The sequence below is a fragment of the Beauveria bassiana genome (assembly GCF_000280675.1).
Source record: "Beauveria bassiana ARSEF 2860 unplaced genomic scaffold BBA_S00021, whole genome shotgun sequence".
Classification (NCBI taxonomy): Eukaryota; Fungi; Ascomycota; class Sordariomycetes; order Hypocreales; family Cordycipitaceae; genus Beauveria; species Beauveria bassiana.
The window spans coordinates 89,149-115,102 of NW_007930856.1; the positions used below are offsets into that span (position 1 = coordinate 89,149).

The following is a 25,954-nucleotide window of genomic DNA, read 5'->3' on the forward strand; positions in this document are numbered from 1 at the left end:
GTGATGGTGGCTTCGGTGATGGTGGCTTCGGTGATGGTGTCTTCGATGATGGTGGCTTCGGTGGCTTCGGTGACGGTGGCTTCGATGATGGTGGCCTAGGTTTCTAAGATGATGGTAGCTTCGGTAATGATGGCCTAGGCTTCCAAGAAAATGGTAGCCTCGGCGGTCAAGGTGATAGTACCTGGGCTTCAAGCGTAGCTATGCTCGCAAGTTCTTTGCCCAAGTGTTTTGCTGATTAGCACATGTTAGAACATCAGCGTTACTTATATATCGTCGTTCTTACTAGTGGTGTTAGTTAGATATAGATTAAGATTCATGGTCATAAAAAGCCTTTTTCCGCAGCCCTGTCTTACTTTTGTCCCTGTAAGGCCTGTGTGGCGTCTGGTAGTTGATCAAGCGCCCGTGTAAATGTTGTATCATAATGCGATGCGTTAGGCCGGTTCAGCGCGGACAATGGCGGTCTTGCGCCCGAACAAGACGTTTGAAATCGATGTGGTCAGAAACCAAGTCCCGTCCGCCCTCTTGACAGCCATTTGGTGAAACGCGGCTCAAAGCTTTCCTCGTAAGCCCAAGATTTCCGCATCTTCACCGTGTGCAGAGCTGCTCGTGAACCGAACTCAAAATTTTCACGTATCTGATAATGGTGATTGTTCGAATCATGCGTCCGACCGAGCCATTTGCACTCTGAGTATTTCATGCTCGCCTTTGATATTCATGACATTCTCGGCTGCGAAATTATGCTAATTGTACGTGTAACGGGCTATTTCAACGTGCTGGCAAATGCAGCTATTTACAGTCTGTGAATCGCTCAGCTAAGGCCGATTGCGAGCGCCGGCCAACTGCGAAATCAGTGCGTGAGAATATCACAAAGGCTCTGGAAGGACGTGTCTGACGTGTACCTGGTTGCATTTACTGCACAGCAAGCCTCGCAGAGTTGAGGCTGTTCAAGTAGAAAGACGGGGATACACTAGGATATACTAAGTGACATCCTTCTGTGTAAAGGTTGGCTAGTTCCTTTGAAAGAATTGTTTTGTCATGCTTTGTTTAGCTGGTGTCCTATTTTGATCGGTAGTCGTCGTGGGACTGTAGATGTGGCACTGAAAAGGGGGGGGGCATATAGGGGACACAAATGATGAGGGCTGCTCCAAGATGCCATCTTCGGAACGACGAAGCATTCTTATTCATTAAACACCTCTATACTCTAGATCAAGTAAGGATTTATCTAGCATTTATAAGAAATATCTACTAGCATCTTTTATATGATCAAGAACACAGCATCAGTACATAAGCGGCAGTCTTTCTGATCCCCCCTCTTTTACGCCGCGTCCGTTGTTTGATTGGTGCCTGCTTCTTGATATAGGGCGGTAGTAATATAAGACGGGAAAGGCTGTCACAGTAGAAATAACTGATCGCCGTTTTGCTATCAACGGCGGGAACAGTTATTTCCACATCGAGGAACGGTGCAACCTAATTTACTTGGTTTCCTTTTTTTTTTTTTTTGCAAGACGGCGAACAGTAGAAGGCTGCTTAAATATAGCGACATAATCAAGTTGGCGACAAGTCGGTCGGCTGAGTGAAATAGTCAGTCAGTACGGATTAATGATGTCTGAACACGTATCGCCCCACAATGCCCCATTACTATCCCCTGCACCACGGGGGAACTTCGTACTGAGTAACTAGTAATGTTGAGCCGAGGAGACCACCGGCCCCAACAGTGACAGTCCTGGCGCTCTCAAGGCCACGCTACCCTTTTTTTCCCTGCTGGAAAAATTCACCGGCTTAGGTACAAAATAGAGTTATTCGCCCCAGCGTCGGAACTCGGGTCATGGCGGCGCGTTTCATGGCAAATTCTATTCGACATAGGGCAGGGAAGTCATGTCTTATTAGTCTTCTGTCGTATAACGTTGCGGATAGTTTATGTATCATTCTCGAGGGATGTGGTGCTAATAATAGGGACAATTACTCTCGTATTAATAATATCTTCTTATGCATAAGTAGATGACATTCCAATAAGCTTTCGGGGGAATCGAGGTTAGTTTGATCCCTCTTTATGAGTAGGAAGAGACAGGACAAAAGTGGTTATCGTGGATAGGTGCATTTAAGGGGAAGGCCGTCTCTGCGCTGCGCCCTGGCCGCGTCATGCGCTACGAGCTTTCTTTTCCTTGACAAGAGCCGGTGCGACTTTGGTTCGCTGCAACTAGTACGGATTAAAGGCAGGAGGATTGATGATACTTGTTGGCAAAGCTCTAATAAGAACTAGCTCAACAAGTCTAAATCGAAGCATGAACGATGGCATCATGACGCTTTCGAAGGAGTTTTTTGGAAGATAGCCCTATTATTAGACAAGGTCAGGTTTCCAGGCGGATCCAAGGCTGCACTTGATGCAGGCTTGCAGAAGTAACAAGTTACAACACGAACACATGCTTTGATGGTGTGCGAGCGGCCATGCAAAGTGTCGGACGAACACCCTTAACTACCTCTCAGACGACCTAAATAGGCTTAGGAAAGGTGGAAAGCTAGGCTGAAATGGATACGGCGCTATGCAGTCCCACGCAGGAGTGCCCCCGATCAGCTAGTCTGTTCGTAAGGTCAAGCCCCAGCCGCACGCAGCCAGCCAGCCACACGCCCAAAAGGAATGCAGCTAATCAAAATGCAGCGGTTGAAAGAATGAAAATAACTTCCATTATCGGCTCACTGGTAGAGTATTCTTTGTCTTTTTTGAACTCAGACGCTCAAGAATGAGAATGAGAATGAGAATGGTGATATTTCGCTGCTGTTAAGTCTAAAGTGACCAGCGTCACGTGCTCGTCTGAGAGGCAGGGAATGTAAATTGCGAAACGCTGGCCGATGGGGGCGCTATTTACCTAATTATTGTCGAGCGCATGCAAGCACTGGTGGTTTGTGCCTCTCGCGAGAAATTAAAAAGATTGGCCCTTGATCTAGTTAGCTTCGTCTAGTTTCAACAGAAACTCGACGGTAACGCGAGAAGAGAGGCGGGTTCGCGGGAGCGAGAAAAGTATTTTATTCCCGCAAGGCTGCGCTCTGGTGAACCAGACCAGAATCATCTGGAATTGAGCAACGAAGACTACGACTTTCAAAATCATAAAACGAACCATACATGACTGCTCCGCACACCCCTTTATGTGGCCGCGTAAGCAATTTTTGGGTGGTTGCACCAGTGTTGTACAAAGGCGCCACCCGCCATGTTAAGTAAGTATCGGCAGCTCGCTGTCGTCAAGCTGTGCCAATACGGAGTGCCTCACCCCAGCGTTTGACCCTGCTCTTGAAGCAGAGGCGAGTCAGAGTGACATTCACTCGTTGTCCTCATTCCAAGCGAAGCATGGAATTATCACAAAGGAGTCTTTACCTAATTCTCACTGCAGAATTGCTCTCGCATGGCATTCTGTGGCGCACTAACTTGGTACTAAGTAAGGTCCAGCGGGTGCAGTAGATCCCTCAGTGATGGGCGTGGGATCACGCCCGGGTTGAAGGACTGTTTTGCTTGGCGATGAGCCGCGATGCAACGCATCAGAAACAGGATCCCGGAAAGCCGGAATGTTTTCACTACTGCATTTGCGTCGCTTACTTGCCCGCGTCTATAATTCTTTGCCTGCTCGACATGCTCGACAATTGGCATTCTCAGTCGTGGATTTTCTTTTGAGATTACAGCTCCTTCAGCGGCTTCCAGGTCGTTGACGCTGATTCGAAGCGGCAGATGATATTTTAAAGGCGCTGGGGCACGACAATTAAGTGATGGCTGGCCTCGCTCTCAGATCTATGTAGGGCATGGGCTCGATGATGTACTGTCATAACTTTTATTAGACTGTTGGTATGGCTATTGGACCGCCGCCGCGTTCGCTAGAGAGAAAAAAAAATAAAGACTACGGACGAGCCTCGCCCAGGTATCCATGGCATGCCTTGCCTGTGCTCAGTGGGATCAGACCAGCCCTAGACCAGATTCACAATGGCTTGGGCTTCTTTTTCTCCTCTCCACGATGTATAGGGCTGCTGCTGCCAGATAAAAGTGCGAGGGGGATTCGACGCTAACAACCAACCGGAAGCTTCTTTTCTTGCTTTGGGCACGCGACCACAGTTGCTATTCAAAGCGCAACTAGTCTGACACGCCACCGAGATTGCGGAAAGATACCCTGCCAGCAAGAAACGTTGCCGCTGCCAAGAGCCCTGTGTGCGACATACTAACTACACTGGGCAACTGGGCTGCCGACCGAATGCTTGTTCCTTCAGGTCCACTTTCCCTACCGCAGTCGACAACTTTCTCCTTGTGTTTGTCTCCTGCAAATCATCCTCTCCACGCACCCTTCTCCCTTTTGCTTCGCCTCCTTTCTCACATTCTTGTATTCTTGTCCGTCGTTGTTCCGTTTTCTTTCTATGCTTCGCCATTTTTGTTTCTCTTAATTATTTGTCCACTTTGTGCTCGTCATTGTGCTCCTCATCATCGACGTCGACATCACTATCATCCTCCTCCTCCACCTCCTCCCCATCGTCATCCTCCTTTCTGTTCATCATCATCATCGTCTCCCCCTCCTTTTCTTCCTCCTCCTCCCCTTCTTCCTACCTCAGCTCCGCGACGGCGCCTCTCTCCAATGGGTTCGACTGTGCGACGCTGATACTGCTGCACGCGCCGTCACAACCCCCCTCACTCTCGGCGCCCGCACCCGACGGCCTACAACTTCTCCGTCCAACGCCGTTTGTCCACAACTCTCACGCCCGCGCCAAAAAAAAAAGAACGGCTACAACCTCGCTCGATTCGCCGCCATGGTTCTTCAATCACTTGCATGGCTGCGTCCTCGACGTATATCTATCCCTCGACCATCGAAGATCTTTACTCGCAAGCTCATGCTCCCACTTGCTGCCGTTTCCGTCCTCAGCGCAAAACTCCTCCACATTTATGCTCATCGCCAGGCTCTGTCCACTGAAGATTTGCTTCGCTGGGGCGCCTCCTTCTTCTTCCAAGATGTCGTCTTCATTCTATTTATTCGCATGCTTCTCGAGAGTCGCATGTCCATTTTGTTTATTCTAGGCTCCTCTTTCAGCATGGCTGTCCTTGTTCTCAGCTGCGGCACCCTGGCTTGCTACATGACGATATACACGGAGCCCGACTGGAACAATGCCGGTATTGTCCTCGATCCTGCCTGGTGGGCTGTCTTGCCCACCGGCCTGGCCTCACTTGCCTTTGTTTCTGCTGCCATGACTGTCCTCGCTGCTGCCACCCAACAGTTTTGGATTGTCATCGCGGATATGACTTCCGATGCTCTGCTTTGGCCCTTCCGCCGCTGCTTCGCCAAAGACAAATACCAGAGCCTCACTCAAGGGCCTTCCAACAAGTACGAAGACGACACGCTCAACCCTTCCGACGCTCAAGGCCTTCTGGGATACAGAGACGATGACAGCGCTGAGCAGGGACTGCATTTCGAAACTCAGCTGCCTGCTCCCTCCAAGTCGGCCATTGGCGGCTACATTGTCTGCGGCGCCGTTGCTGCCGCTACCATCATCACCACCATGTTGCGCCCTCACGATTCAGCCTACACTCTCATGTCCTGGACTCTTCCTCTACAGCCCATTGTTGATCTCTCGGGCTCCGGCGGCCCTGCAGTCATCACCAGCCATAATAGCGGCCCCAACAGCATAAGCGATATCCTTGAAGGCAAGACCGCTCTGTCCGACCCCATTCCTCTCTCTTGGCTGCCCGAAGGGCCGCCTCTCAAGGGCTTTGAAGACTGGTATCATGATGGCGCCGAACACTACAGTGCTGAGGCCGATCCCCTCAAGGTGTCCAACATGCAGAACGAACCCCTCTCCGATTTGCGCGGAAAGCTTGCCGATGTGGACATTCGCCACGTCATCGTCGTCAAGATGGAGTCTATCCGAAAGGACGTCTTCCCCATTAAACAAGGAGGGAAAATTTGGAGAAAATTGGTCGATTCAAGTTCTAATAAAACGCTTGCTAGTAATGTCAAAGAGAGGTTGGCTACCCTGACACCACTGGCTAATTCGCTCACCTGCGACTACAATGATGGCTTCGCACACTCGAATCGCACTTGCAGAGGCGGCATCAGCGCAAATAACGCTTTCACCGCCAGCACATACACGCTCAAGAGTGTTATCGCCACATTGTGCGGCATTGGGCCTGTCGCTGCCGATTTCAATGTCGAGGCCAAATCGCATTTCTACCAACCTTGCCTAACACATGTGCTTCACGCCTTCAATGCTATCAATCACACCGAGAGTAGAAAAGGCAGTAAAGAGTTTCAGCCGTACCCCTGGAAGTCATACTATTTTCAAGCTGCAACCGACTCTTTTGACAACCAGGGGGCACTCTTCCCGATCCTTGGATACCAGTCTGACAACGTCATCACCAAAGAATACCTTCAGAGCGAATCTGCCAAATTTGGCAAGTCAACTCTGAGCGACGTCAACTACTTCAGTATTCCCGAAGTAGCCCTCGAGGACTACATTGTGGACGCCTTCCAGGTCGCCAAAGAAAATAACGAAAGAGTCTTCTTGACTCATCTAACCAGCACTACCCACCATGCATTCGGAATCCCCGCCGGGGAAAAGTACGTGCACATGAGCGAGAATAAAGATCTCGAGGACCTTTCCAACTATATCAACGCTGTAGGCTACAGCGATCGCTGGCTGACCAAATTGCTTGGTATTCTCGAGGAACAAGGCGTTGCGAATGAGACGCTGGTCGTCTTTTCTGGAGATCACGGCATGCCCGTAGCCGAGGACGGCATTGCAACCTACCACAATGACGAAACGGCCAGCTTCCACGTCCCGATTGTCTTCTCCCACCCCAACCTGCCCAGGGTGGCGGTCGACGATGTCGTATCCACTATGCAAATCCTCCCTACTGTGCTGGATCTCTTGATTGAGTCCGACTCGTTGTCGCAAGAGTCCAAGCGCGCCGCCTCTGACCTTGCCAAAAACTACGAGGGGCAGTCTCTCCTTCGTCCTTTGCATGCTGCTGCCGAAAATGGTCACGGCGATTGGCAGTTTAGTGTCACCAATCCCGGTGGAGCCACACTGGCAGCCCGGGACGGCAGGAACCCCAACTGGCGGTTGACTTTTCCCATAACCTCTGGCCAAGATTGGCACTTTGTCGATGCCAGCTCCAACTCGAGCGGCATTTTCTCTCTCTCATTTGATACCCTTCGCAACCGTGCTCAAGCGCAATTGGGCACAGAAGTTGCGGACTGGCTGGAAGAAGCAGCCATTGTCAGTCGTTGGTGGCTGGATGAGAACCAAAGAAGATGGCGCTTCGGCAAATACGCCCCCGCCCAAGAGAAAGAAGATTAAATTCAAGTGTATATAAGAAAAGAAGACTTTGAAAAGTCTGATGGCGGTATAGTCTATGTTGAGTCCCGTGCTCCACGACATGTACCTGCTGCGTCTCTACGCTTGCATAGCTAGCAAGATAGATGAAGTAAATAACGATGCTTACTCTGCTATTTCGTAACACTTGTCCCTTTCATGTGCGTGGCTTCAATTCGTACATCATATGGCAGCAATCACCTTGGCTTGAGATGGTCTTTACACACGATTGCCCAGTCTCAAGCCAGCCCCGCTTGTCGACCGTCAAACAACTATCCCTGCTGACTTTTTGACGATGCCTTACGAAGCGAGAAGGATGCCTATAGAGTTGAGCCGTTGCTCCTCTTTTGCAGTAGAGTTGATTTACTCCAACAAGAACTCTTTAGTTCGATATTAGCGGGATCAAGCGCGGCAGGCTTCCGCAAGCCCTTGTTTTATAGAAAAAGAGATCAAGCTATAACAATCAAGAAGGAATTCTTGAACTTTGTTTAAATTATCACTCCTAGTCACACGATCTATCTTGGCCTGTTTCCACCTCCCAACGATTGGATCAAAGTAACTCGCGATCTTGGTCTTGAACCATCGGGTTTGGTCCTGCGAGATTTCCTTTCGAACCAATTAAGACCTATATAAATCATTTATTTCCGGATCTTTGTTTATAGTGAAAAACTGTAAAGACTTTGTTTCATTAGTGAGGTCATTGTTTTTGTAGTGTTCTCGCGGATTTATAACACCCCACTGTTAGCCACGAAGTGGTGCTTGTGTGGCACGTGCAAGTAGCCATGCATTCACTGATCCTGACCTGAACAGCACCAAACCGCCTACAAACGTCGCAAGGCGTATCGCAATTGAACGCAATGATTCATCACAATGTCGGGGAAAAGAAAACGGGATGACTCTTTTGCCAATGTCCATATTCCTCCGCCTTTAGCGCAGGCCATTAATCCTCACAGCTACCCGCCTGCAAAGCTTGCACAGTTTGCCGTCGCAGGCCTATCAGACGCCGATGAAGACCCAACACAGGACATCAAATATTTTCCGCACCGTGGTTTCAGTCATAAAACATCTGATCTGATCTCGGAACCCGACTATGAGACGGGACTCGAGGATGGCACGGATGAGGATGGCGGTGGAAAGTCGAAACCAAAGAGAGCGCCAGACGCGCACCGACGGCATCTAGCCGTCCTGACCAGATCAATACATCAATTTCTCAGTCAAGGCAACGTGGCCAAGGCAGCGCGCGCTTTCGGACTGGCGCTGCAGCTGCGGCCGTACTCGCGCCCATTGGACATTCGCCACGACCACCTCTGGGCGCTCGGCGCAGAGGTCATTATGCGCGAAGGCGAGGAGCAGCGCCATGAATCCAGGAACAGCGAGGACGATTCGTCGCATGGCGAACATGACCGTGGGGCAGGCGTCATGCGCTGGGGCTCAGCGGCCAACATGAATAAGCTGAGAAATTACCTCGAGATGCTGATCCAGCAGTACCCATACGACCACCGGGCGCCCAAGAAGATCTCGGCGCTACATTTTACCATTAGTCTGTACAGCGCCGAGATTTACAACATTTACTCGGAGCACACGGCCGGTCTTTCCGGCGCAGAGGGGCGCGCCGCAGCAGACGACTCCCTCGCCGACGAGAGCCTGGCCGACGACGGGCCCGATCCGTGGTTAGAAACGCTGCTCGAGGACGAGAGCTTCCACGCGTCCAGGCCACGGTGGAGAGGAGAAGAAGCAGCAGCAGCGTCAGACCCCAAGGACAAGGTCAGGCTGCAAACGCTAGCCGCCATCAAGGCCGTGGCGGCACGCATGGACGCAATCATGCGAGAGCTGCCGTACAACAAGAGCCACGAGATGCTCCGGCTGCGCGCCGCGGCTTCGCTATTCATGGCCGACTTGGCGGTCCCGTTTGACAAGACGGCTGCGATGGAGAAGCTGCACGATGTGAATGAGCAGCGACGACGGGACATTGAAGTGGCGAGGCGAACGCTGCAAATCATATTACAGGGCGGTGGGAACTTGGACGAGGCTTCTAGGGCGCTGGCCGAGTCAGACGACGTTGTTGACGAGGCATTTTCGATTGTGTCTGAGATCTATACCGCCTTGCCTATCCGCAAGGCTTGATATACAGAGAAAACAGAATGTACAAAGCTGAATTCCACTTGGTGTGCGCGCGTTGGCATGAGAATCAGTCTGGGATGGGTGTTGATGAATAATTATGGGATCCATCATCTCAAATTAATTGCTGCATTATGCTTCATGCTAGAAGAGACTGCGCTCGTCCAACAATATCATCTGGCTTTGTTTGCTTCCAATGTGCCGGATCTCCGTGCCGGATCTCCGTGCCACACCGTCTCTACACCTGCCGTGGCCGCGACAGTCGCGAAGAAGCACGGTCACACACTGATTTTCTTCGTCCAGAGCTGGCTCGTATGAGAGACAAAAGGTACAAAATTTGGGAGCTTTTGTGCCACCATATCGGGGTTGCGAGGCCTTGGACCTGCCGATTGGCATGCGAGTCTGGGCCTCGTGCCGGGTGGCATGGCCACATATAACAACGTGGGGCAAGATATATCAGAAAATGAAAGCTGTTCCCCGTGCCAATCAAGTGACTCATCGGCCAGGGCTGGGGCTCAGTACGGAAACGCCTCCCGGCTGGCGCTGACGAATTTCGTGCAACCAGGCTGCGAGCCTCATCTAGTCGGGCTGTGTGGCAGCCAACGTAATTGGCTGCCTTGACAGGAGACCTATGCATCCCATGAGGCCAGTTCATTGTTTGTTCAAGGCCACCATCTATGAGTTTGTTCCCTGAAAGACACAGCGATCTTTTATCCGTACTCTTCTCTTCTTCCTTCGGGTGTAGCTAGACCACCATATTTTACCCATATTCGCTACACCAGCTCTACTGCGCCAATAAGGCTCGCCACACAAACAGTTGAACGAAATGGATCTAAGCTTTCGCTCCGCCTTTGAATCGGAGCGCCTCATCTACGAGGCCTATGACAGTGCCGACGAAGACACCAAAAAGTTTCTGTACCACCAGATGGCCATGGACCCGGCGATCCGCGGCCTCGACAGCATCCAGTCTTTTGGTCCCCTGTCCAAGACGAGCTACTACGAGTCGCTCAGCCAGTGGAAGAATAACCTGCTCAGCGTCATCATCTGCCTGAAGCCGGACAACTGGGATGAGCTGGCCGGGGACTATCAACGTGCAGAACACACCAAGGCGTTGCGCGGCGTGCCCATTGGCATGATGTGTCTGGCAACGGGACCCGCGTCGCTTGCACATCATCGCCGCGCGGGCCTGGGCATGTCGGTCGGTGTCGCGTGGCAGGGCCAGGGCTACGGCACCGAGGCGCTGCGGTGGCTGGCCGGCTGGACGTTTGCGTACGGCAACATGCACAGTCTGTTTCTGCAGGCGAGCAGTCTCAACACAAAGGCGTTGCACGTTTACAAAAAGGTAGGGTTCGTGGAGGATGGCCGGCAGCGCGAAGCCGTTTACATGGCGGGACGGTGGTTTGACGTTGTGCACATGTCGATTCTGGAGCAGGACTGGAGGGCGCAGCAAGAGGCTGAGAAGAAGCCATCCGAGGCTTGATTGCATATCAATGTAGCTTATAGAGACTAGGAACCTTTATATTCGACCACGAAAAAAACCCTGTCATCTCTTGATACTCACAGGCCTCGTTGGAAACTTATTTGGCAAGCGCATACATTATTTACACGTCTTTAAATCAGCATTGAAATAATACACTCTTTTCTTTTCAATCTGCAATTATTCTTGTCGTAGAATTCTTCATCAAACACAACACCTAGATAACACGACGACGCTTATTCATGCGGTTGATACAAAGGCAACTTCAATGACACGTTTGTCAAGACAGCCCACTCATTCTTTGCGCAGCTAGACAAGTTTAATCTCACCAAGATCCGCGCAAGAGTACTTGGCAGCGGCCGCCACCACGTCCTTCCACAGCTCAAACTCGTCTTCATTCCGGGGCGCATACACCAGCGTGTAGCCCCAGCCCAGCATCGTGCCGCTGAGCCGGTGTCTCTGGCCCCAGCGTGTCTCAATGATGCGGCGCGAGTCGGGCAGCGACAAGACGAGATGGGTGCTCCCGTCTACGGGATGGATATGCGCCAGCTCGCCGCGCGTCTTCCTCAGGTGTTCCGGCCGGTCCTGGTGCTTGTGCAGCTGCAGCGCCGGCACGGGGCCCTCGAGGGTCGACAAGTCGTACTGCAGCAGCGTGGCGTTGGCCTTGGTCAGGGCCTCGAGGTGGGCATACATGCGCGCCTTCATGGCGGGCGAGGCCGTGTCGGTGATTTGGCGCTGCGGCGCGGTGAAGCCGGGGATCGAGGGCCGGGGACCGTCGCGGGGCGGCAAGGGGAGGAGGCGGCTGGAGGGCGGCGGGAGGAAGGACTGGTCGGCGTGGGGCCCGAGGAGGGCGGCCTCGGCGGCGAGGTCGTAGGGCGCGGGGACGGTGGTGTCCTTGCGGCTGTTGCGGGTGAACTTGAGCTGGATGCACCAGCCCTTGAAGTTGCCGGGCAGGCCGTGGTCGCCGAGGGCGCAGTAGGCGCTGTAGTCGCGGTAGGCAATGACGATGAGTGTGGTCAGAGCGACGGCCGCCCCAGCGACGGCGTACTGTGCAATGGGCATGATGAGAGGGGGGATGGGATGTTGGGGGTTTTGTGGTGATGTCTTTTTGGGTGCTCTTCTTGGTTCGTGTAAGTGGAAGGGGGGTAAATGGAAGATTGGAGAAGGTGTGTTAGTCAAAGTGTGAGAAAAAAGAAGAGGAAGAATTCCGGAGTTTATATACATCCCTTTCCATCAGAGAATCAAGACACGTAATCGGAGCTGCTGTGCCAGCGTCGTAGCACATCAAGTCACAAAGACGTTGTTGTCGCGGGTAAGGAGATGGTGATTTCCTAATTAGGCACTCTGTGAGGGCTCGTATGTCCGAGGCGCGCGATGATCCGAAAAAGTGATGACGGTGGCGAGGGATTAGGCTTAGGGGAAGGACGCGGCAAATTTCAGGTGGCAACGAGATTTTTTTTTCTAGACGGAATTATTCGCAGATCGAGATGGGAGTCAACAGTGTCATTTGCCAGCCCTACAACAAGGTGCCTGGCTGATGTGGTTGGCTGGCAGGATTGGATGCCGAGACGGGAAATATGAGGGAGGGCGGGATGGTTGGATGGGGGGGATTACATAGATTATTTCCGATTCAGATGTAGTTTCTTGGCTGTGATTTGTTAGGTATGCTTTGTCTTGTTGTCATTATTTGCAAGGCGAGCTCGGATCATCGGGCCGTCGCGGCAACAGACAGCTGCTCTCTCTCTGAATGAAAATAAACCAATAACGGCAGCACTACTTATTAGGCCTGCTGGGCAAGTCACGAATTTAACCCACCATTGAATCCCCCCCCCCCCGGTTCTGCGAGGCCGGAGCTCAGAAACCGAACCCCGATCACGTCATTCGGGGCTTTCCCCACAGGCAGCAGCCCCTGTGTGCAAAGGTGCAAGCAAGGTGCAAGGCGGCAGGACTTTGTCGCGACGCAGGGAAAAAAAAGCTGCAAGGGACTGAAATTATTTAGTTGCTTTTGTTTGGTCGACATCAAGTTGGTTCTAAACTTATTATAAATCCCGAGCTCCGCTCTTCGGCTCGGCAGGCGGTGACAACTTGTTGCACTTGTTTGCCTTGTCTGTCCACGCAGCCGAATTGCGTGCCAGCAACCTTGCCCTTGTTGCACCAGCTTCTGTGCCGCTGACCACTCAACAAGGACGCTGTGGGGTTCCCTGTGTGACTGACTTCCGAGCTCAACTCTACACCACCATTTCAACCACTTTTTTTCTTTTCCCATTTCCCTTACCAAGCTCATCATCATCTCTTTTTTTCCGTCTCCTTTTTCCCCCTTGGCATACCTATTTCTACATCATCTTTCTTCAAACCTATCAACTCGCCCGCACCTGCTGGCCTCTCCTTCATTGCCATTGGCCCCGCGCTGGACGCCCAATTGCTCCCTCAAACAGAACGTTCCCCCTCACCCCCCCGCCGCTACCATGTCCTCCAACCCGCCTCCGGCTCCCACCGGCGCCGCCACCAGCAAGATCACCGTCGTTGATAGCCTCAGCCTGCCGCCCTCGCCCGCGCCCTCGAGCCCGCGCAACGGCCGCCGCCGGTACGCGCTCGCCACCGAGCTCGTCTACACCGAGGGCAAGGACCAGTACGGCGCCTCGAGCACCCCCATCTACCAGTCGGCCACCTTTAAGCAGACGTCGGCCGCCGGCGGCCAGCAAGAGTACGACTACACCCGCTCCGGCAACCCGACGCGCACGCACCTCGAGCGCCATCTCGCCAAGATCATGGGCGCCCACCGCGCCCTCGCCGTCTCCTCGGGCATGGGCGCCCTCGACGTCATCACCCGCGTGCTCCGCCCCGGCGACGAGGTCATTACCGGCGACGACCTCTACGGCGGCACCCACCGCCTGCTCACCTATCTCGCCTCCAACTCGGGCATCGTCGTCCGCCATGTCGACACCACAAAGGTCGACGCCGTCGCCGCGCAAATCTCCCCCCGAACCGCCATGGTCCTCCTCGAGACCCCGACCAACCCGCTCATCAAAATCGTCGATATCCCCTCCATTGCCGCCCGCGCCCACGACGCCAACCCAAGAGCCCTCGTCGTCGTCGACAACACCATGCTTTCCCCCATGCTCTGCAACCCGCTCGACCTCGGCGCCGACATCGTCTACGAGTCGGGCACAAAGTACCTGTCAGGCCACCACGACATCATGGCCGGCGTCATTGCCTGCAACGACCCGGCCGTCGCCGACAAGCTCTTCTTCACCATAAACTCGACCGGCTGCGGCCTCTCCCCCAACGACTCCTTCCTCCTCATGCGCGGCGTCAAGACCCTCGCCATCCGCATGGACAAGCAGCAGGCCAACGCCCAGGCCATTGCCGAGTTCCTCGAGCAGCGCGGCTTCCGCGTCCGCTACCCGGGTCTCCGCTCCCACCCCCAGTACGACCTGCACTGGTCCACCGCGCGCGGTGCCGGCGCCGTCCTCGCCTTTGAGACGGGCGACCCGGCCGTCTCTCAGCGCATCGTCGAGGCCGCCCGTCTCTGGGCCATTAGCGTCAGCTTCGGCTGCGTCAACAGTCTCATCAGCATGCCTTGCCAGATGAGCCACGCCAGCATCGACGCCAAGACGAGAGCCGAGCGCCAGATGCCAGAGGATATCATTCGCCTGTGCGTAGGCATCGAGGACGTCAACGACTTGATTGAAGATTTGTCCCGTGCAGTGAGTTGCTTTCTCCCATACTACCACATCCCTCCTCTCACTTTTACTCAGACCCGTGTCTAACAAATTATTTTTTTTTTTCTTAGCTGGTGCAAGCTGGTGCCGTGACCGTCACTCTCGATGGATTCCACGCCGCAGGCGAGGCTGAAAAGCTTGGCCAAACGCCCTTGACTGTCGATTAAGCGCTTGTTTTTTTTTTTTTTGGCAATGACTTTCAAGTTTATCTACATGTAGAATTCTTACGACACAGCAAATTCGTCATGCGCGGGGCTTCCTTTTATTTTCTTCATTCTTCTCCTTCTTTCGTTTTAAACCCATCACAGGCGTTTTGTTGAAATTCCGGGAGGCAACTGGGGCACTCTGAAAATAATACATATACTGCTAAAGAAGAAAATAGATGAATTTTCCATGACCCCATCTCCCTTTCTTCCATTTTTTGTTTGCTTTTAATTCGCCCACCGTTGTAGTATCAACGTCGTATTGGAGCTGCCCACCACCACGCACCACTCACCACCCGGACTCCACGCCGCCTGCCGTCCGACAAACGTCGCCGCAGACGACTCGGTCCGGTGTGCCTTGACAGGCTCGTGCGGATCCTCCATGCTGTACTTGGACGCCCAGGACTCGAGCGTCTCCGCGCTAAATTCGGGCGTCGTTTCCTCCGCTCCTCCCGCACTGCTTACCGATGCCGGGGCACCGCCGCCGCCGCCGCCGCCGCCGCGCGACGACGACACCGAGGATTGTCGCGCGCCGTTCGGCGCCGTCACCGCGCGCTTCTCCTTGACCCCCTTTATGCGACCAAACATGTCGGCACGCTGCCGGGGAATAATGGCCTTGAGCCAGGTGGGCAGCGGCGCGCGGGGTTGGGTGCGGTCGCGCCCGGGGTCGTGCAGCGCGAGCATGACGTCGTGGTAGACGCTGAGGCGGTGCAGGTCCCAAAAGAGAATGTTACCACCGGCGTTGCAAAAGGCCAGCACGGGATTCTGGCCGGGCACGTGGTGCAGGCCGAAGCGCATAAAGAACTGCGGTCCGCAGTTGGGCGTGTGAAACTCGAGCAGCCGCGTGTATTGCGACGGGCACTCGGGCGTCGTGGCCGGCACGAAATAGGACCGCGTGAGCCGCGACTGGTCGTCTAGGCTCGTCGGCACTACCGCCTGCGCCGTCGGCGCATCGCTCTGCGGCGGTGGCGGGCCCTCGGACGAGAAGCCTTCGATGCGCCAGAGCACAATGACATTATCGTGGCATGCGCGGGACAGGATGCAGTCGCCGCAAAACGCGACGCTAAAGAGCGCTACGTCAGTATTTCGTGCTCAGGGTAAGATGTTACACAACTTACCAATCTACGATGCCGCTGTGGACGGCTGATGTGGAAAAGTGCGGGTAATGTACCTGGAGCGGCGTGACGACGGGCTCCGTTGGGAGGTCGGGCATTGTCCACTGTTGAGATTGTTAGTGTACTGTGAGGCGGGAGTAGATATGACTGAGTATTACAAGATTGATGACTTGATCATGGCCGCCAGAGACAAGATATCGTCCAGTGGCGTGAAATGCCTGCAAGGTATGAGCATAGAACCAAGCAGCGCGGTATTGACTCGCTCATAGCCGCTCACCAGACTTAGTAGATTCCAAGAATGTCCCTCTCCGGCGAGGATACACAGACAGGGTTGCGCTTTGAACTTTTCTTCAAGACTCCATATTCGAATGCTCGTGTCGTTGGATGCCGAAGCAATAACTGATGAGTCTATTGGCGAAGTTGCAAGATCATTGACGTCCTAGATGTGGTTAGATATACCTCAAAGGTTCCTGAAAGAGTCATACATACACCTCCATGTCCAGCAAAACACTGTCGAAGAGCAGGTTAGCCAGGCGTGCGTGGATGGATTCCTGGACCACCACTCACGTTTACTAATGTGCAGGTTCTCACATCGTATATCTTCACCTTGGCATCTCCACCTCCTATGCAAATATACGGCGCTCCAGTCGTAGGATCTCTTGTCCAGGTACAGCAGCAGCCCGATGCATCCTCCTAGAGGCATCTGCGTTAGTGAGCCGTATACATCTGTACCGGAGGTGCACCAGAGGTGCCACATACGTCATCATCTCTTATTACGGACAGAATCGAGCATGGATTTGAATCTCCATTATCAGAAGAGAGCTTGCATACAACAACCTGGATATGGTCAGTCCGAGTACTGAGCCCTGCTTGTCCATGTTTGCTACTTGCATGTTTTTTGCTGACGGCTGCAAACACCGGATCGCAGTCTAGTGGTTGATACGGACAGAACTTGACATCAAAGAACTCTGCAAAAGTTTTAGTCGACAGAACTTGCTTCGTAGAGAACGATTTTCAACCAACCGGGAACATCATCACCGTTGTTCAAAAACCGGGTATCATTCTGTGCGCGTGTCAACAAGTGTCAACTTTGGGTGTGGCGCGGGTACAGTACGGACCTCGAAGCCAAAAGAGCTGCGCAACTTTGGTAGATGAAACGCAGGGTCCTCATTCGCCGCTGTCATTGTGACGAGCGTCGGCCGTCTATGACCTCACTCTTCAGAACGGGATGGAGGAGGAAGGTTGTGAGACGTCTCTCAGTCTGATCAACGTGCCATCGCCCAAGCGGAGTTGGTGGCCGCTCAATTGTTTCTAGACAGAGTGGCTGTCAGATGCAGTAGTCAAAATTCGTGGCTTAGGCTTATCAAGACAAAAGGTTCGCCAGACTCGATGCGAGATATCGTGGCTGGCGCAAGACCACTTCAAACGCTGCACCACCACAATAGGCCTGTCCTAAGTCACAAACTCTGTCCTGGTATTTATGAGCGGGACGAACTCGCAAAAAAAAAAAAAGCACCAAATAATCCAAAGCCTTGAATGTAATAGTTGAATGTTTGGTCGGAAAAAGATGACTTTGCTTGAATGAATTTCGCTGATCAAGACTGCGACTTTGTTGAATGCCAAATGCGTGTAACACGGTTTGCACGCGCGCTGCTGTGGAGGAGGCGAGGTACGTACCTTGGCCAGGCACCTCTGTATCTCTGTCCTTGGGGGGCGCATTGGCGCAAAAGCGTTGTGGAGCTTGGACCATCTGCAACGTGGAAGCTGGCCATTTCACGAGCACCACCACGTCAGCTACCAGAGGCATTGTCCCGATCACTTCGTTCTACCAGCAATTGCATCGCAAGTCTAGAAGATCGGAGACCCAAATACTTCCATTTGGATTCTTGGTAGCTACGGTCGAAGTCTTGACACCAGCTTTATCGCGCGTCGCAGGCTGCCTACTCGCCATGTCCACTACCAAGGGACATTACACGAACCCAACCGTCGACGACGACGACCTGATCGATCCTGATGATGGTATGCCTAGCCCGAGTGCCGCCTCCACATGCGGCGGGTATTGCTTTTGAAAACTAATACCGGCCACAGCCGACCTCAACGACTTTGATGACCCCCTGGCGCCTTCCAGCTCCCGCGCGCCACTGACAGGCAACATTGGCTCCTCATCACGGCCGCTCGACGAGAACTACTTGACTGCACGCATCCCCGGCGAAGATCGAAGCGCTTCACAAAACACCATCGACGAGACCGTTTGGGAAACGTTGCGCCGCGACCTGCTGGCCGTGTGGGCCAAGCTGCGAGAAGTGCTGTACCCGCGCTACCTCCTGGGCGGCACCATGTTTGACGGCGAGGGCGGCTTCCGCGGCGCATACTCGAACATCCGTGGCGCCGGGCTCTCGGGTACGCGAGAAGAGCTCACGGGCCTGGCAAGCCGCGTCATGGACCCCGAGGCGCTGCTCGGCAGCTCACTAAGCCCTGGCCTGCGCGACTGGGACCTCTGGGGCCCTCTCATCTTCTGTCTGTTGCTGAGCCTCCTGCTGAGCTTTTCGGCTCGCGCCGAGCAAAAAGACGCCGTATTCAGCGGCGTATTTGCCATGATTTGGCTCGGAGAGGCCCTTGTCACACTTCAGATTAGGCTACTCGGTGGAAGCATGTATGTCTATCGTCTTTGCTCTCTGGGGACATGTAAGCTGACAACTGCGCCAATAGTTCTTTTGCGCAAAGCGTGTGCATCATCGGTTACACGCTATTCCCGCTTGTCATCGCAGCGCTCCTGTCCGCTCTTCACTTGCACTGGATCCCTCGCATTCCAATCTTCATCGTCCTTATACTGTGGTCTCTGGCGGCCGGTGTTAGCATTTTGGGTGGCAGTGGTGTTGTCCAGAATCGCTTGGCCATCGCTCTCTACCCTCTGTTCATATTCTATGTCGGATTGGGTGCCTTGTGCTTCATGAGCTAGGTGTGACAGCAAGGGTCGAAACGATAGTGTGGTGGGCTATTGGTGATCAAGGGAGGAGGCCTCAGGCGAGTCAGGTTTTGGCTCTTTTGGCTGTGCTGATCAAATTGTACTGTAATAGGCGGGCTTAGCCACTGCCATGATAGCAACTTGTCTTGGTTTGAAACACGATTGGTGCTTAAATATTGCATGTAGGCGAGGCGGATGTGAGTGACTCAGAGAGGCCGGTGAGGTGCCTCACAAGCGCCCATGGAAACAGATGCAAGCACAAACGAATGCAGGCTGCCAACGGAAGGCTACAGTGGCGCTCATTGCCATCCTGAGCGAAAGCAATAATCAATCAACGTGCATTGCTGCGTAGAATCGATGACAGCCTGCCTACCTAGGTAGGTAGGTAGCTGTGCTTATTATTAGCCAGGCGCTGTAGCACCGGCCTGGTAATGACCTTGCAGCGCTGTTTGCTGTTGCACAGCTGCTGACGGCGCCAATTACCTAGGTATAGCGGGTGCCCGGCCCAGGCATGCCCCTCTCCGTCTCTTCGTTATTAGGGCGGTGAGGGGTACCCTTATAATTTCCTTCCACCCGTCACCTGGAACTTGCAGGCGACATAGGTAGGCAAGTGATTAGGCGACCAACCACTTGCGTACTTTGATTAATGCACCCAGAAGGAGCCTCCCATCCAACCAAATATTACCTACGATTACTCCCGCAGAGGCTTCTTTTCCTTTGCCAGACACTTGCTTTGCTCCAACAATCCCGCATACCGGTCCCGTTTTGGCGCGTCCTTGCCTTGGCTTCGTACCCACTTGATCCAGCTTGACAGCCTCGCACGACCATCATCATCTTACCCTTCATTTTTTGCACGTGGACACTGCGACTCAAGAGCCACGAGAAGCTTGCCATAAACTCAGCCTCAGCGTCATGGCAGAAGAGACAAGAGTGGCCAGTCCAAAGGACGACACGGCCCAACAAAGCACCCCCGAGGACGCCGACACTCGCGCCGCACGTCGCGAATTGAAGCAACATTCCATCTCAGATCCCGTTGGCACAAGCACCGAGGGCGATGCTGAACGTCCAGACACTCCCGCCGAGGACGACGTTTCTGATGAACGGAATAACGAGCTGAAGGAGCACTTCGCTTCACCAAAGAAGAAGCGCGGCCACGATGAGCTGGACCCCAACAAGGACGACAAGCAAAACGACAACGACAGTGTCGCCTCTGCAGACTCGGCCAAGGATAGAGCCTCGCGATCAGAGCCTGAGAAGAAGCGACACCGCGATACAGATGGTGATGCTGACGGCGACGATGAGGTGATATTCTCAGCATATAACAATGACCTGAGCCGCAGGCTGACGAATCTCGTGCAGACAAAACCAGACAAGGACGAAGCCAAGACGGACCCCGATACGGAGCCCAAGACTGAGTCCAAGACGGAGCACACGACGGAGCCCAAGACCGGAACGAAACAAGAAAAGCCAGAACCACCCAAAAAGGAGCAGCCGCAGACTACGGCCAGTGCGTTCGCGGCATCTGGTTTCAGCAAGCTTGCTGCTGGCGCCTCGCCGTTCGCGGGGCTTGGCGGCACCGGTGGCGCATTTGCATCTACTGCGAAAGCGCCACTGACATCTTTCGCATCATCACCAAAGAAGACGGAAGCGCAGCCACTTGCACCAGCACCAAAGCTCAGTTTCGGTGGTGCTACGACCGCATCTCCATTCGCTGCTGGGTTGTCGGGCACCAACGGTTTCGGAAGTGGTCTCGGTGGAAGCGGATTTGCTTCGGCGTCCGGCGCGAAGCCGCTGTCGAGCTTTGCCTCGGGGGCCTCAAAGCCTTTTCAGAAGCAAAAACCTGCCAAACCATTTGGTGCTCCAGATAGCGATGCTGAAGACGATGAAGATGAGGACAAGAGCGATGAAGAAGAAGGCATCAGCGCTTCGGATAAGGATCGCGACGCCTCGTCAGAGAAGGAGGATGACAAGTCCAAAGTAAAACTACACAGAGGTTTGTCCATCATTGTAGCCGTGATTCTTCCCGGCCCTGTGCTAACAAGCCACCAGTCGATATCGACGATGGTGAAGCTGGCGAAATTACCATTGTCTCTGTCAGAGCAAAGATGTTTGTACACGAAAACGACGCCTGGAAAGAGCGTGGAGCTGGTATGCTGAAAATTAACGCCCCAAAATCGTGTGTGGAATTTGACGACAATAATGTCGTCGTGCCCGGATCTTTTGATGCGTCAGGACTCGACGAGGAAGATGGCGACGGAGCTTCACCCAAAGTTGTTCGCTTGTTGATGCGCCAGGACCAAACGCATCGCGTTATTCTCAACACGGCTATCATCTCAGCTATGAAGTTCCAGGAAAAGACATCACTCAAGTCCACCTCAGTTCTTTTCACAGCATTTGTCGGCGATAGCGCGACGCCACTACTGGTCACAATGAGAGTACGTTGATTTCCACTCGTCTATTTCGACATGGCAGAACTAACAAAGCAATAGATGTCGGCTGCCAATGCCAAATTGTTTCAAACCGAGGTAGAGAGCATTCAGCGCGAGCTTCAAACCCGGTGAAGCCTGTCAAAGAAAGACCAAACTGCGCTGGCTTTGACGATGTGTGGGCAACAACATTAATGCCTATTAGAGCATGATTGCATAACGCGATAAAGGTGACAGAGGGATGGGCTATGGGCTAAAAGTTGGCGCAAATACAGGATTTCTGCAACGGATGCATTCTAACCCTTTTGGCAGGCTGGAGTTTTACACGCAATAGCGTGCGGGTTGTTTAAAGGCGGGTGAATTTGTTGTACATTATTCTATCTCTTAAATTCTAGAGCCTTGAACTGCAATGAATATGCAAACTTTGAAAGTCATTTGCGAATTATGAAGGTGTGCTATTCTACGTTGGTGATGCGGTCAACGAGCCGTCACGGGCCTACACGTGATTTGGCGCCAACGACGTGAACCGTTTGGCTATGAACGCACGCGCACCGCCACTTCCTGCAACATCACCCGTAGCGAGGCAGCATGGAAAACCTTACCACTCCATCAATCAGCGAATTATGGTGAAATCGTGGCCGCTGCTCATTAGCCTTTGAACCAATTATGTCTGATCATGTTGCTCCTTCATCGGCGGCGGCGGGAGCTAAACGCAAAAGGCTGTCCGTTGGAGAGACTTTGGATCCCGAACAAAGCGACTCTAGCTTGGCTCATAGCGATTCCACTGCAAAATCGGACCCGAAAAACACATCAGCGGAAAGCAAGCCTCGGGGACGAGCCAAAAAGGGACAAAAGAAAGATGAAAGTTCACCCCCATGGCCAGCGCTTTTTGTGTCGCTAGACCAGACTCATCGGGCTCTAAACCTGGTGTTCACCTTTTGCTCTACGAGAAAACATTTTGCTACAACATTCGAAGCCATTCGGCCGGCAGTGGAATCTCACCTTAAGCGCAAGCTATCGATAGAAGAAGTGGCAAAAATCGTTGCAGTGCGTCCCGAAGGAATCAACTTTAGCTATGTGGACAAATCTACTCTCGAGCTAGAAGTCAAGGCATCAGATCGCAAGGCCGACTCTTTCAAGCTTTTCGGTAACAGAAAAGCGCAAGAATTCGCCTCTGACGCATCTGTCGGCGGCTGGACAGACGCCGCCACCGCCACCTCCGATGACTATGAGGTTCTGTTTTTTGAGTTCATCGACGGCGATCTCAAAAGACAAGTCCCAGACAAGAAGACTGGTGAGCCTACGAATCCGCAGCGAAGATTGCGGGACGAGAAGCTGCAGATGCCAGTCTTTGGCCAGGGCCAGATGACGAAGCTCATTGAGCGTCGAAACCAGCGCTTTACGAGCGCAATCAATACCTTTTTGGAAAATTGCGAAAGCGAGAAAATTGATCCTTGCCTGGCGTTGGAGGGCTTGGCCGAGTTATATGTGCCGAAACCCAGCGAGAAGGACGATGATGGTGGCGTCGTTGTCAGCACAATCCCTGCCACCATCCCAAAGGAACGCAAATCGATACCCGAAATTGTGAAGGAGATTCGAGAAAGCTCATGGTATACTGGCCAAATTGTGCCAGATGGCCACAGGGTTTTTGATCCGCAGGACCCTGTGAAAGGGGACCTGGAATTCCTGCTGACACAGAATCTCGTCAATGCTATATACAACGCCAAAGGTATCTCCTCTTTCTACGCCCACCAGGCCGAAGCGCTAAATGCGCTACACGAGGGCAAGAATGTTGTTGTCGCAACGTCGACGAGTTCTGGCAAGTCACTCATTTACCAGTTACCAGTGTTACACGCTTTGGAGCAGGACTTTGAGTCGCGAGCTATGTACATCTTTCCCACGAAGGCTCTGGCGCAGGATCAGCGGCGCAGTCTGAAAGAAATGATGGCGTATATGCCCGGCCTTGAGGGTACTGTCGTGGAGACTTTTGATGGTGACACGCCGTTCAACACGAGGAATGCCATTCGTGAGCAAGCAAGAATCATTTTCACTAACCCTGACATGATGCATATCACAATCTTGCCACAAGAGGAGAAGTGGAGGACCTTTCTCAAGAACTTGAAATATGTTGTTGGTAAGTAAACAGCAGCGCAATTTGCTATAGAGGTAATACTGACTGCGACTAGTTGATGAATTGCATTACTATAATGGACAGTTTGGGTCGCATGTCGCTTTTGTGATGCGTCGTTTAAGACGCATATGTGCGGCGATTGGAAACAGAAGTGTTCAGTTTATCTCGTGTTCTGCTACTGTTGCAAATCCAGCGCAACACTTCAAGGCCCTCTTTGGCATCGACAATGTCAAGCTCGTCGACTTTGATGGATCCCCCTCTGGCAGAAAAGAGTTCATTTGTTGGAACACGCCGTACAAAGACCCTGGCGATCCTGCAAGTGGCAGAGGCAGTGCAAAATTTGAATGCGCCCGATTGTTTTGCGAGCTGCTCCTCAGGGGCGTCCGCATTATTGCCTTTTGCCGGGTTCGCAACCAATGTGAAGTGCTAGTAAACGCTATACGACAAGAGCTAGAGAACAGAGGCCGAAGCGACTGCATAGGCTTGGTCATGGGGTATCGAGGAGGATACACAGCAGAGGATCGACGCAAAATCGAATCAGAGATGTTTGCGGGGCGACTATTGGGGATTGTGTCAACAACAGCACTGGAACTTGGCATTGACATCGGAACGCTGGACTGTGTCTTGACGTGGGGCTTCCCATATACCATTGCCAACCTGCGCCAGCAAAGCGGACGCGCAGGGCGCAGAAATAAAGACTCGCTTTCCATATTGCTGGGTGGCAGTTTTGCTACCGACCAACACTATATGCAAAATCCAGAGGAGATCTTCTCCAAGCCTACAGCAGAGCTACAGCTCGATCTGGATAACATGCTCGTGCGCGAAGGACACATACAGTGTGCGGCTTTCGAAATGCCGATTCGACCGGAATATGATACCAAATATTTTGGTCAGGATCTGCCTGAAATTTGCGAGGAACGACTTATCGCAGATGACATGGGCTACTATCATTGTCATGATCGTTTCCGACCAAAACCCTCCAAGTATGTGGCACTTCGCGACACTGAAGATGAACATTTTGCCGTAATCGACATTACGCATGGCAGAAACGTTGTTTTGGAAGAACTGGAGGCATCCCGCGCAACATTCACAATCTACGACGGCGGAATATTTCTTCATCAAGGTCAGACGTATCTCGTCCGTGACTTTTCGCCTGACAAACGAATGGCCAAAGTGGAACGAGTCAAGGTGGACTGGCTTACATCTCAGCGCGATTACACCGACATCGACCCCGTCGAAACGGAGGCGATCCGTGACATTGGCTCATCTGGGATTTTGGCGTATCATGGTACCATCAAGATCTTTCAAAAAGTGTTTGGATTTTTCAAGGTAGACTCGAAAGGGCGAGTTCTCGATGCCGTTCACGTGGACAATCCTCCAATCATTCGATACAGCAAGGGAATGTGGCTCGACATTCCCAAATCCGCACTGGACATTCTGAACAGCCACCGAATTAATGCGGCCGCTTCCATCCACGCTGCGCAGCACTGTGTGATGAGCCTACTGCCGACCTTTGTCATCAGCGCCCCCGAAGATGTGCGAACCGAGTGCAAGGTCGCGCTCAAGGAATTTGCCAAGGAGGAGACGGTACGCAAGCGACCCGGGCGGTTGACATTTTACGATGCCAAGGGTGGTGCCAATGGCTCAGGGATTAGCACCAAGGCTTTTGAGCACATTGATCACTTGCTGCAACTTGCTTTGCAGCGCGTCGAGTCGTGCCCTTGTCTCCATGGCTGCATCGAGTGCGTTGCGTCGGAACTGTGCAAGGACTCGGGCGAGGTCATGAGTAAAGCGGGCTCGCGCGTGATTCTCCAGGCCCTGCTCGGCATCGAAATTGACGTGGACGCTCTGGGACAGGGCCAAGAGCTGGTCCCCGCAGGCGTAGAAACCGTTATTGTGGCCAAGCCGGTGCCCATGAGACGACGCAAGAACAATAAAGACGAGACTTTGCATCAAGAACAAGAGAGAAAGTGGAAAGAGAATGATGAGCGGCATATGGGTGGCTTTCAACGGGAGTAAAGTCGTGTCGCGAGTTACGGATCGGTGCTGCTGCTTGGACGGTTGAAGTGCATGCCTCGCTGAGCGTGCCGAACTACATAGTTGGTAATATAGCAAAGAGCGCATGTTGACCAGTATTTTGTGGTGACTTGATGATAATACGATGGCTGGTGTCTGTCAAACTGACAATATAATGATAAGAAATGGTCCGGACGGACTGGTATTGCTACCCATTGTCAAGGAAGAGGGGATAATGATGATGTATTGGATAAGGTTGTGAATCCCGGTCATTGTCATGCTCATCCTGTTCATCCTGATGGTGGGCAAGTTTCTGCAGGACCAAAAGAACAACTACCTCGAGGGCACGCTTTCCGTACTCTACTACCCTTTGACAGGCGTCAAGGACGGAAATTCAGACGTCAAGTCCCTAGAACTATTTTAAAACAAGACACAGAGTCGATTGG

General features: G+C 52.9%; 10 protein-coding genes across 10 annotated transcripts in view; 8 read left to right on the forward strand and 2 right to left on the reverse strand.

The window, feature by feature from the left end:
• Nucleotides 1-239, forward strand: part of BBA_06834 (uncharacterized protein) — a gene marked incomplete at both ends in the record, with an annotated part of 1,010 nt that extends 771 nt beyond the window's left edge. Inside the window, one exon of the mRNA XM_008601931.1 lies at nucleotides 139-239. Coding sequence (XP_008600153.1) covers nucleotides 139-239 — 101 coding nt within the window. The remainder of the gene's footprint in view (nucleotides 1-138) is intronic.
• A 4,537-nt stretch (nucleotides 240-4,776) lies between these two features.
• Nucleotides 4,777-7,320, forward strand: BBA_06835 (subtilase-like protein; the record flags this gene model as incomplete). The annotated part of the gene is made up of 1 exon (XM_008601932.1): nucleotides 4,777-7,320. The coding sequence occupies one exon, from the start codon at nucleotides 4,777-4,779 to the stop codon at nucleotides 7,318-7,320; it is 2,544 nt and encodes an 847-aa protein (XP_008600154.1).
• An 885-nt stretch (nucleotides 7,321-8,205) lies between these two features.
• BBA_06836 (uncharacterized protein) lies at nucleotides 8,206-9,459 on the forward strand (the record flags this gene model as incomplete). Its single annotated transcript, XM_008601933.1, has 1 exon — nucleotides 8,206-9,459. The coding sequence occupies one exon, from the start codon at nucleotides 8,206-8,208 to the stop codon at nucleotides 9,457-9,459; it is 1,254 nt and encodes a 417-aa protein (XP_008600155.1).
• Nucleotides 9,460-10,279: 820 nt separating this feature from the next.
• On the forward strand, nucleotides 10,280-10,933 carry BBA_06837 (GNAT family acetyltransferase, putative; the record flags this gene model as incomplete). Its single annotated transcript, XM_008601934.1, has 1 exon — nucleotides 10,280-10,933. One exon carries the CDS (start codon nucleotides 10,280-10,282, stop codon nucleotides 10,931-10,933), a length of 654 nt encoding a protein of 217 aa, XP_008600156.1.
• A 306-nt stretch (nucleotides 10,934-11,239) lies between these two features.
• Nucleotides 11,240-11,992, reverse strand: BBA_06838 (phospholipase/carboxylesterase; the record flags this gene model as incomplete). The annotated part of the gene is made up of 1 exon (XM_008601935.1): nucleotides 11,240-11,992. The coding sequence occupies one exon, from the start codon at nucleotides 11,990-11,992 to the stop codon at nucleotides 11,240-11,242; it is 753 nt and encodes a 250-aa protein (XP_008600157.1).
• A 1,403-nt stretch (nucleotides 11,993-13,395) lies between these two features.
• BBA_06839 (cystathionine beta-lyase) lies at nucleotides 13,396-14,819 on the forward strand (the record flags this gene model as incomplete). Its single annotated transcript, XM_008601936.1, has 2 exons — nucleotides 13,396-14,637; nucleotides 14,724-14,819. 2 exons carry the CDS (start codon nucleotides 13,396-13,398, stop codon nucleotides 14,817-14,819), a joined length of 1,338 nt encoding a protein of 445 aa, XP_008600158.1.
• A 264-nt stretch (nucleotides 14,820-15,083) lies between these two features.
• Nucleotides 15,084-17,154, reverse strand: BBA_06840 (WD domain-containing protein; the record flags this gene model as incomplete). The annotated part of the gene is made up of 9 exons (XM_008601937.1): nucleotides 15,084-15,918; nucleotides 15,974-16,074; nucleotides 16,129-16,188; nucleotides 16,248-16,409; nucleotides 16,460-16,480; nucleotides 16,538-16,663; nucleotides 16,730-16,938; nucleotides 16,994-17,033; nucleotides 17,089-17,154. The coding sequence occupies 9 exons, from the start codon at nucleotides 17,152-17,154 to the stop codon at nucleotides 15,084-15,086; spliced, it is 1,620 nt and encodes a 539-aa protein (XP_008600159.1).
• Nucleotides 17,155-17,919: 765 nt separating this feature from the next.
• Nucleotides 17,920-18,929, forward strand: BBA_06841 (Yip1 domain-containing protein; the record flags this gene model as incomplete). The annotated part of the gene is made up of 3 exons (XM_008601938.1): nucleotides 17,920-17,989; nucleotides 18,059-18,623; nucleotides 18,680-18,929. The coding sequence occupies 3 exons, from the start codon at nucleotides 17,920-17,922 to the stop codon at nucleotides 18,927-18,929; spliced, it is 885 nt and encodes a 294-aa protein (XP_008600160.1).
• Nucleotides 18,930-19,847: 918 nt separating this feature from the next.
• Nucleotides 19,848-21,496, forward strand: BBA_06842 (nuclear protein export protein Yrb2; the record flags this gene model as incomplete). The annotated part of the gene is made up of 3 exons (XM_008601939.1): nucleotides 19,848-20,928; nucleotides 20,985-21,370; nucleotides 21,425-21,496. 3 exons carry the CDS (start codon nucleotides 19,848-19,850, stop codon nucleotides 21,494-21,496), a joined length of 1,539 nt encoding a protein of 512 aa, XP_008600161.1.
• A 531-nt stretch (nucleotides 21,497-22,027) lies between these two features.
• On the forward strand, nucleotides 22,028-25,511 carry BBA_06843 (DEAD/DEAH box helicase; the record flags this gene model as incomplete). The annotated part of the gene is made up of 2 exons (XM_008601940.1): nucleotides 22,028-23,495; nucleotides 23,548-25,511. 2 exons carry the CDS (start codon nucleotides 22,028-22,030, stop codon nucleotides 25,509-25,511), a joined length of 3,432 nt encoding a protein of 1,143 aa, XP_008600162.1.
• Nucleotides 25,512-25,954: the final 443 nt, after the last annotated feature.